A 10,859-nucleotide genomic window follows, 5' to 3' on the forward strand; every position below is an offset into this window, starting at 1 on the left:
TTTTGTCCCTTCTGATCATAAAACGTTGCTTCAGAAGGCATTTGGCTTGTCTATGTGGGGCAGCTGCTCTTTTCAGTTGAACTTGAAGCTGCTGATTTTGGGCCAGTGGCTGGTACGTATACTTTTGATCCTGCGTGGATTAGAGAGAAAATGCATTAAAATTTCTGCTTGCATTCTTGTTTTTTTTTAGATGATTAAAGATGTATTATGCTTTATAATCTTTCCCCATTTAAAAAGAAAATTTTAATGAAATCTTTAAAAGCCAACGAATGAACATATATACCAAATTTAACCACAGACCATCCAACAGTTTTTAGCTTTGTCCTCAAAAATGTGTAAATGTGTGTAGAAATGAATCAGTCCACTGAACAGTTTAGAGATCTTCATGGTTTCAAAGAGTTGGACTCTCTTCCTCTGAGCTATGTCTGGCTAAAAGCAGTAACCATGTGGCTCCCACCAGCCATTAGCTAGACAAGAATTTAACATAAAAGCACTTTCTTTTGAAACCCTTTGTGTGGATGTTTTTCCCATTATTAAGGACAGAACAGCAGTGACAGGAAATGAGAGAGGAAGAGACACATGTGTTTCAACTAGGATGCTTTCTTTCTTTCTTTTATTTTTACAGCCATGTCCTATCCCTAACCAATAAATCCCACAATAAAGCTGTCAGCATAAAAAAAAACAAAAAACTGACGTAAAGCAGTGATGCAGCTGATAAATAACAGATTGTCTAGAGTCAGATGTGTTTTAGGTGGAACCCTGGCTGAACTTTAGCACACTTCTTCAAACTCACCCGTATCTACCTGCAGGTCAAAGTTCCTGAGGGATCAGTGGATGTGTGAGAAAGGCTTCCTCTGCTTGGACGCTCAAATGGACCCAAAACCCTGGTAAAAAACAACAACAAAAATCCGCAAATCAGCTATAGCTTATACCCCTCAGAGGAGGTATGACGGAGCAGGTTGGTGTTAAAACCTCTGTTTTTCCGTCTTGCAGGTGGTGGAGCCGGACTGTTCAGAGTCTACACCTGTCTGCCCTCCTCACTGTCACACATTCTGTGTCCTGCCAGAAAACCATTGAGATCCTGAAGGAGAACTCACTGGATCAGGCACCAGTCGTCACTGAGTCAGGGTATGTCTCTTCTTCTCTATATCAGGTTAGTATTATGAATGCTCTGTTTGGATATGACCTTGTATAAACAGGAAGAGGACAGGAACTTCCAGCATAAACACAAACAGTGGTCTCCATGGAGATTTCAGAGAAACAGATCTCATCCTCTGTATCGTCATCTTCTCTCGTGCAGAGCAGCTAAATGCTCGGCAGATGTTCCACAGGTCGTAGTTTGATCTCAGGATTTCACACTGAAACGTGGCTCTGTTCTCGAGTTGATGGTGGAAATTGAATTTCGGGATGACATCACAGTGTCAGGAAGAGATTCTAACACTTTGTCTGTGACCTTTGTCTTGTCTAATCTTTTTGTCTTATTTTCATCTTTATATAACTACTCAACTGAAATATTTTTAAAGATAAATAATATGAACATGTGAAGCTTGTATTTCCCACAGCTTTTAAAACCTCAGTGATTATTTATGTTTTTATTAACACTTCCAGCAGTGTTGCCACCTCACTTGTAGTCAGAGATGTTAAACTTTGCAGGGATGTAGTTTAAAGATGTGAGTGGGCAGCTGGACGTCTGATGGGTAGATACACATACATTACAACCCTGTCCCTCCAGTGTAAATCCCCATGTGAGGTATCCTTATTTGAGTGTGTAACCATATAAGTTGGATCTCGTCTCAAGATAAACTCTAGTTAAAAACTACATTGATTAATCGTCCAGTTTGGTTACCCATTTTTAATCTTGACATTTGGTGGACATAAGCAGGCAGAGACACGATGGGTTAGTCTTCTCGTCACCTGAGTCTGATGGGAGTTTGTGGGTTTTGTGTATTTCCACAGGGCCATCCTGGGAATGGTGACTCTGGAAACCATTCTGTCCTCTCTGTTGGCGGGGAAGGTTGAACTTTCAGCGGCTGTTAGCGCGGTGCTCCTCAAAGCCTTCAAACAGGTCAGTCAGAGAGTGCAGAGCTCTTCATGGCGACCTTTGATGACATAATGAACGTTTTTACACGCTTGTTTAATCTTCCTCCACTTGTGCTTTCAGGTGCACCTGACAGACGACCTGGGGAAGCTTTCCCATATCCTCAAAACTGATAACTTTGCCCTGGTGGTTCACAATCAAACTCAATGTGAGAAAATTAATTTCCTAAATAGTGTTTATGCAGGACATTTATGTGCAGATCATTTTTATAATGAGCTGTTTATTGCGTGGTTGATAAATGTCATTCACAAAGCTTCATTTTGGTTATGACACCCAAAGACACTGATTTACAATCATACATTTGCATTCTCCTGGATCATGTTCACATATGGCTCTTTCTTTCCATCATTGAGCTAAAACCTGCATTTGTGGACGACATGGGAAACTTTGTTCATGAGCCTGTGCAGTAAACAAACCACAACAGTCTTCTGTGTTTAACAGGAGTTTTGTGTCTCTGTGCAGACGGGGTCGATGGGTCGGCCCTCCAGAGGGAGATTTTATTTGCTGTCGTGACAGCGATTGACCTTCTCTCCTACATCACCACACACGAGGGGCAGGACTGCAACCATCAAAGTCAGGCGGTGTAACCCAGTGACTGTGTCCTGTTTAAGGTGGATTTTACTTCCTGTTCATTGAGAGACAGCAAACGATCACCTGTAATGTCACTGAAATAATCCTAATAATAATGATGATGATAATAATAATAGAGCTCCAGAGAGGACAGAGAAGTTGTAAAGCACTATTCAGAGCTATCTTTGTTCTTTTTTTTAACACTTTGCATCTTGTAATGAGTGAAAAATCTCCAGTTAAAGGGCAGCTTAGTTTTTTTCTGGAGGGACGTTACCATCATCTTTCTGGAACTGACTCTTTTCTCTTACAATACAGTAAAAATATTTCTATTCTTTCTTTTTTTCCTGCCACACATAATGTTTTTTTTTTAAGTGTGGTGCCTTTGTGTTTAGTGTTTTTTCTTTTTTTGTACATGTTTTTATCAATTTGCTTTATTTGCTCCGTGTAAGTCACTTAGCATTAGCCAAGAAGTTAGTTTATACATTTAAAAACTAGCAAACCAACATAACCTAAATTTGGCTAAGAGAAGCCTACGTTGATAAAATTGTTTATTATGTTGTATAAATGAATATAGATACAATTATGTCCAGAAGTATGATATAAACAGAGGCATATTTTGTTTCTTCTGTGTCCCTCACAATGCAAAGCATATAACATCATGACAATGTTATTGGTCAGTTACAATGTTGATCATGGACCAATATTATGATGATGATGCAGAAACGGCACCAATAGGAGATATCAGATGTTGTTGGTGTTGTGCCAAAAAAGCCAAACAATGATTTCTGCTGTTCTCGTGTGCTTTTATGTCTAATATTTACTTACATTGTAATTAGACTGTAGTGAACGGTGTTTATTATGTGGTTATATAGAAAATAAAGAAATAACCTGTTTTGCAAACATTTTATGACTCTGCCTTATTGCAACTGCAGTATAATCAATCTAGTTCTTTTTGGTCTCTCAGCGTGTTCACAGAAATTGGATTTTTTTATTTTATTTCAGCTGCCCTCATGGCCGGATCACTCTTGAATAAAAACATTTTTAATGTTGGTGAGACATTAAAATTAAAAGGAAATATAACAGTGAATACACAAAAAATTGTTATCGCTGAGTCAAAATGTCTTGATATTATATGTTTGGCATATCTTAGATGCCAGCAATCATTTATAACTGTTTAAATTCCAACAATCATTTTTATGGCAAATATTGGAAATCAGTTTTTGACACACTACCAGCACACAGGTTTGTGTCTTTCTGCAGACAGGGAGTGCAAATGGTATGTTTTAATCTGATTCAATTTATCTTGAATTTCTAAACAGCGGAGGAAGATATATTCGTTCATGTGTATGGAGGTGGGCGTCACTCCATGCCTTTCTGTGAATGTTATTGCACACCACTCCTTTAACTGCAGTTAGTAGGAATTCAGCATTTCAGTACACAGTTAGAGAAACATGTTGATTCCTGTTTTTATCTCCAGGCTGCGGTTATGCTGAAACTAGGACTCACCTGTGTGCAATCAGCAGAAAGCAGAGTTCACTTGTTACAATGTTATTACAGTGTAGCCCAATAGCAGCAACTCTCTGTGTGTCTTATTTTACATTCTGATTTAGAACTCCAGCTCTTAGGTTAATTTGTGTATTACTGAAGTTTGGATTCCCCTAGGGCATATACTGAAATTCTATTGGAGGGAGGAAACAAGTCCCGCCCACTCCGGTTGAACCTGAATGCAACAACACAGGAGTGGGAAAAAAAGCCTGTTGTTTATTCTTCTTGTTGTTTAGGAATGAAAGTAAAAGTGATTGTGGTACCAGCTTGATAATGTCCAACTACTTTCTCATGGTCTTGGTGAGTAAATGTTTTAGTAAGTTTTTAGCTAAGCTGATTTAGCTAACTGTATCAGCCAGCGAGAGTTGGGTGTGGTTTCCTCACCTGGGTCACCCTTAAAATGCAGAAGTACATCTGTGCTGTGTACTTTTAGTACTTTTATGTTGTTGTTTTTTTTAAGTGTTCAGTGTTTTCAGTAGTGCAGTATATGATTTAATTCACAAAATAAAGTATGTAATCATATTCCATGGTTTACAAAGTGAATGAAATTGTCATTATATTTATTCTGAAGATTAAGCAGAAATGTTAGGTCCCTATAGCCACAGATGACTGTAACATTGTGACTGTATATATTAATGGTTTTATTATTATGCGGGCTGGGTGTTCTTGGAAGTCTTTTGAAACTGGAGTCGGAATATGTATTTCTTCTTTAGGCTGTGTGTCAGGCAGGACTAAGGTCCTAAACGTAGGACTCAGGAACAAGGCTACGATGCAAGAGAGACAAAGGGCAGGGATAATATATATATACACACAGAGGGTAATGAGGGAACAGACACACAAAGAGAGAAGGAACAGAGGAAAAATGAAATAAACAAACCTAGCAACTCAGGCAAGTAGGAGACAAAAGGCACAGAACACAGGATCATATCAAGCACAAGGAAAGTAAGCATAACCCCACAACCAGAAAGCTGAAAAACAGCACAGAATAAAGGATCATACTACTACTGCGGTCTGGCCGGGGCCTGTCTGTGTGAAGTTTGTGTGGCCAGACTGTGTCTGTGTGGGTTTCCTTCCACTGATTAGACGTGCTTGCTAGGATAATTGATGCTTCTGAATTGTAGGTGGGGGTGTGATAGTGTGCGGTTGACTTTTTCTCTGTGTTGGCCACGTAATGGACCAGCGACCTGTGTCGGCCAGTGGCAGCCAAAGAAATGTGTGGGTGGGCACAGAAGGAGCAACATATTCTTAAAATTATGTCTGGACATCAATCAAACTGTGTCATGCAAATTGGCTTTAAATTAATTTAAGGTTAGATAAAATAATGTGTAGCTTATTTATTGAGTTCAATTCCACCATCAGGCCTGGGTCTTTCTGTGTGGAGTTTGCATGTTCTCACTGTGTTTGTGTGGGTTCTCTCCGGGTACTCCAGCTTCCTCCCAAATTCCAAAGACATGCAATTCGTAGGGATTAACTGGAAACTCTAAGTTGCCTGCATATGTGAATGTGAGTGTGAATGGTTGTCTGTGTCTATGACTTAGTCCTGCGACAGGCTGGCGACCTGTGCGTGTACCCTGCCTCTCCCCCTAAGACAGCTGGGATAGGTTAACGTGATACAAGTCATTGATGAATGAGTCAAATTAAGTGGCCACTAAAACAAAAGGTCTTGCCAACTTGTCAGTAACTTTTGAAAGCTTGATGTAAATGTGGTGTAAAATGTGTCCCATCTTGCTGCAGATGAACCATGCCCACTGATTTTGGTACAAAATCCTTGGAAGAAGTTCCTTCTCCTTGCACATCTGCAGCTAACCCAACAAATGCAGAAGTCACTTGTGCTAAAGCATCTTCAAGTGTGTGTCAGGCTACAGCAGCTGTGAACAGTTGTGACAGGTTATCTGCTGATGGTGAAGATAAGGATGAATCATTCACTGAGACTCAGCTGGAGAACACAGACGAGACTCCTGATGAGACGAAGTGGATCCGTCCTGATTTGCCCAGGAGATGTACTTGGAAGCTGGGCGCGCCCATGTCAGAGTCGCCTCATAGCCACTCAGCACGGTAAGAGTCTGGAAAAAATAAAGAGATTGCTGTGTAGAGGAGAGAATGCTCTGAGCTTAAGCTCAGTCTTTAAATAATGAAACTCCATTACAGCTGTAAAAGAATGTTGATTCACAAACAGATGTCACACATACACTCATGGGCAAACATATAAACAGTCAACCAGACAGCAACAACTCAATGCATGTAGAGATGATCAAGATGATCAAGATGACCTGCTGAAGTTCAAACTGAGCACCAGAATGAAGAACGGTGACTTAATTGACTCAGAACTATCAGAAACTGCTGATCTACTCAGATTTTCTCACACAACCATCTCTGTGCTTTACTGAAAACGGTCAAACAAAGACTATAATATCCAGTTCTCTGGGGGGGAAATGCCTTGTTGATGACAGAAGTTAGAGGGAAAAGACTTGTTACAACTAAGTTATCAAAATATCAAACCTAAAACAGATGGGCTACAGCAGCAGGCCACACTGGATGCCTCTCCTGACAGCTAAAAACCAGAAACTGAGGCTACAGTTCACAGGGACAACTGGACAATAGAAGGTTGGAAAAACTTCACCTGATCTGAATTTGGCATAATCAACATAAAAGCATGGATCCATCCTGCCTTGTGTCAGTGGTTCAGACTGCTGGTGGTATAATAATTTGGGGGGTATCTTCTTGGCTCACTTTGGGTTCCTTAGTATAAACTGAGCATCATTTAAACCCCACAGCCTCCCTGAGTACTGTTACTGACCATGTCCATCACTTTATGACCACAGTGTACCCATGTTCTGATGCCTGCTTCTAGCAGGATAGGACACCGTGCTGCAACGCGCAAATCAACTCAAACTGGTTTCTTGAACATGACGATGAGTCCACTCCACTCAAATGGCCTCCAGTCACCAGATCTCAATCCAGTAGAGCATCTTTGGGATTTGGTGGAACGTCAGGCACCTGGTCTGCAGCATCAAATGGGTCATGTCACCCATTTGATGCCATAAAGAATTAAGGCATTTCTGAAAGAAAAAAGGGCGTTAAACCCAATGATAAAAATGTGTACCTAACAAACTGGCCAGTTAGAGTATGTTGTAGTGATACTTCTGATATTTCTGGTATTTTGTAATTAAATTCTCACGAGATGTAATGAACATGACATCGTGTATGGTATCTCCAAGATGGTAATGACTGTTAATTGTGTGTTATCTCGTACATTACAGCACCAAGCCCTCTGGCATCCTCTCCAGCATCCTTGAGAAAATTGGACACACACCTCTGGTTCGCTTGAACAAAATCCCCAAAGAGTTTGGGCTCAAGTGTGATATCTGTGAGTATGAATGTAAAATGTGACACACCCACACATGCCTGGATATCAGTACAAGCAGAATCCATAAGCTTCTCTGCACACAATCACTTTGACTATTTTTACTTTCAGTTTCTGCAGAATCTTCCAAATAAACATCAGAATGATTATTATGCATTTCATGCAGATTCATTATGTGAATGAATCTGCACGAAACTTCGCTTGTTTAAATGGGAGAAGTAAACAGCAGGGCCTTGAATGACTGTGGCACAGCCGTAGAACAAGCAAAATAGCTGAGAAGGGAGCGTTGAAGTATCATGTTTCCTACTGTGAGACTGTTGTTGTTTTGTATGAGGAGGCAGCTCGTTCCCTGGATGGAGAGGTGAGACTGAAAGACTTTCTTTCTCTGTTGGATGAAAGAACAAAAACACCTGTAAATTAAATTGAGCTGGAAAGCTGAAAACTGTTAAGGTTTTCCCGCCTTATTCTTCATTATTTCATCTCAAAATCCAGGTTCTTTGATCTTTTCAAACCTACGTTGATGATCCGAACGCAATGTGCCAAACACATTTAGCTTTTCCAAGATGAGCAGTATAAATTCTCTATAGGCTCCTCTTGTTCATGCGTTTCTTTTATCTGTTTATTTATTCATTTCTGATAGTTTAATTTCAGTTTTTACTGTGTAGTATGACAGTATTCTTTTTAACGGGTGACTGTGTTTAGTGGCCAAGTGTGAGTTCTTCAATCCAGGAGGCAGTGTGAAAGACAGGATCGCCCTGCGCATGGTGGAGGACGCCGAGAGAGCCGGGGTCCTTAAACCAGGAGACACCATCATCGAGCCCACCTCTGGAAACACGGGTACATGAGTGTGAATGAACAAATGGGTTGAAGGCTCAGTGTTTGATACGGTTTAACATAAACCGAACTGAAGTGCAGTATTGTAGCTCCATGATGAAGGAAAAAGGTCATTTAAATAAATCTTGCTCTTTGTGCAGGTATTGGCCTCGCCCTCATAGCTGCAGTAAAAGGCTACCATTGCATCATTGTGATGCCTGAGAAGATGAGCATGGAGAAGGTAAGTAGCTCTGTTTCTTCTTCTTCTTCTTTTCAGTGGGAGGAATGTATTGAAGTTTCATCCTCTCCTGTGTCCTAGGTGCATGTCCTGAGAGCTCTCGGGGCAGAAATTGTCCGCACACCCACAGCTGCAGCTTTTGATTCACCACAGTCTCATATACGTACGGCCTGGCGTCTGAAGAACGAGATCCCCAACTCGCACATCCTCAACCAGTATGGCAATGCAAGCAACCCCCTGGCTCACTACAACACCACGGCTGAGGAGATACTGGAGCAGTGTGATGGTTCGAGCTGATAGAAACTCTGATTTTTGATGCATCTTCTAGCTTGAGTCTAATTTTTGCTGTACATGTTTAATTCAACAACTGATTTTGAGGGTAATGAAAAGAAACACATGGCTCTGCCACTAAGTCTTTTCTTTCTCTCCCTTCACTCATTGAAGTAGAAAGTCTGAGCCTGGCTCTGAGGAGCAGCGTTAATTTTGTTCTCAACAACCATATTTTTTTTCCTGATGAAAACAAGAACGAGAAAAGACAATAACCAAATAAAAACGAACGCACAACAAAAATGTCAAAATTATGTTTTGACACTTTCATCAACAAAAAACAAAAAACAAAGTATAATGAGAATTTCTGGAGACATGAGGTGGGACGAGTTTGGAAGTGATCCAATCAGAAGTAATCTTTTTGTGCACTGAGGTTAGACTTGCACATTTGATCTGCCCATGGAGGCGTGTGAAACAGCACATTTAACTCCCGTTGCCGCTGTTTCTCATGAAAACATGACAAAATGTCAACGGTTGGGAGGAGACGAACAGTAAACCTATGGACAGATTCCACATTATTTGCACAAATGTATTAAATTACTTTTAATCATACAAGAAACATGCCTAAAACACTGATCTGTATATCAAACTGCACGAATAAATGAAGGCATATTGCTGGTTCTTTTTGTTAAACCTTGAAAATTCCTCTAATCGTTCATATTAGCTTATTAGGCATGAATGTGAAATTATATTATTATTAAAAAAAAAACTTTTTTACAGCTTGAAAAAGAAAATGTGTTTTTGTTTTAGGTCAGTTGGACATGTTGGTGGCTGGAGTCAGCACAGGCGGCACGCTCACTGGTGTTGCTCGAAAGTTAAAGGAAAGATGTCCAAATGTCAAAGTGAGCACCACACAACCTATCAGTCCACAGTCTCTAATGAATGGTTTTTATTTACTGTATTCTTATTATTATTATTTCTGACTCACACTGATGCATATCCATCAGTGAAGCAATGCATGTATTGGCAGCTCCATCAAACATTACTTGATAACTGTTTAACCCTGCACCGTTTGCAGCCTCTTACCCAATTCCTCATGTCTGTTTTTAGGTAGTCGGTGTGGATCCTGAAGGCTCTGTTCTGGAAGGCTCAGAAGGGAAGAATAAAAAGTTTCCATTTGAAGTGGAGGGAATCGGCCTTGACTTCATCCCCACAGTACTGGACAGATCTGTGAGTATTTTTTTTAACATGCACATTTGTAAAGTGAGTATTTTTGCTAAACGCCCGTCTCTGTTGAATCTGCACAGATTGTGGATGTCTGGTACAAATCAACCGACACAGAAACGTTCCTTATGTCCCGCAAACTGATCAGAGAGGAGGGTCTTTTGTGCGGTAAGTTCATATCAGTGAGTTGTGGTATGTTATGAGCAACCTCAGTTCGCTCTAAATGATCGATTTGCCTGTTTTGCTGAAGGTGGCAGCTCTGGCTCAGCGATGGCAGCAGCTGTGAAGATGGCTCAGCAGCTGGAGGAGGGGCAGCGCTGTGTGGTCATCCTGCCTGACTCTGTCCGCAACTACATGTACGAGACACAATGGCAGATACACTTTGAATCCAGTGAGAGTCTGGAGTGCTCACAGGCCTTCATGCCTTCAAAAATACAGTTGTGGGCAGACGTTTACATGCACTCATCATACCCATGAACATCAATACTTTTTAAATAGGGGTGACGTTAGGACTTTTCGATGGTCATTTCACAAGCTTGCTATTTCCATTCCAAAACCAGTTTGGATGTGTGTTTGTGTCCTGCTGGAACACCTTAATGTGTCCAGGTTTTATCAGGTCAAGTTTATCTAGCTGTTAATTTGATGTAAAGTTTCAGAATTTAGAGGTAGTTTTCCTTCTTCATTATTTGTGCATCCATACACACTACTGGGCACAAAACACCCTTGAGCATGAACAGATG

General features: G+C 40.6%; 1 protein-coding gene and 1 pseudogene across 1 annotated transcript in view; both read left to right on the forward strand.

Moving 5' to 3' along the window:
• LOC102202920 (cystathionine beta-synthase-like) overlaps positions 1-10,859 on the forward strand; it is a 19,022-nt gene that overhangs the window by 4,799 nt on the left and 3,364 nt on the right. Inside the window, exons 9-14 of the mRNA XM_013914362.1 lie at positions 350-398; positions 810-887; positions 994-1,128; positions 1,957-2,065; positions 2,162-2,246; positions 2,561-2,709. Coding sequence (XP_013769816.1) covers positions 350-398; positions 810-887; positions 994-1,128; positions 1,957-2,065; positions 2,162-2,246; positions 2,561-2,685 — 581 coding nt within the window. The 3' untranslated portion in view covers positions 2,686-2,709. The remainder of the gene's footprint in view (positions 1-349; positions 399-809; positions 888-993; positions 1,129-1,956; positions 2,066-2,161; positions 2,247-2,560; positions 2,710-10,859) is intronic.
• The window catches only part of LOC102192839 (cystathionine beta-synthase-like), a 9,705-nt pseudogene continuing 3,239 nt past the window's right edge, over positions 4,394-10,859 (forward strand).

The sequence above is a fragment of the Pundamilia nyererei genome, unplaced genomic scaffold (assembly GCF_000239375.1).
Source record: "Pundamilia nyererei isolate P.nyererei 1_Seehausen unplaced genomic scaffold, PunNye1.0 scaffold00190, whole genome shotgun sequence".
Classification (NCBI taxonomy): Eukaryota; Metazoa; Chordata; class Actinopteri; order Cichliformes; family Cichlidae; genus Pundamilia; species Pundamilia nyererei.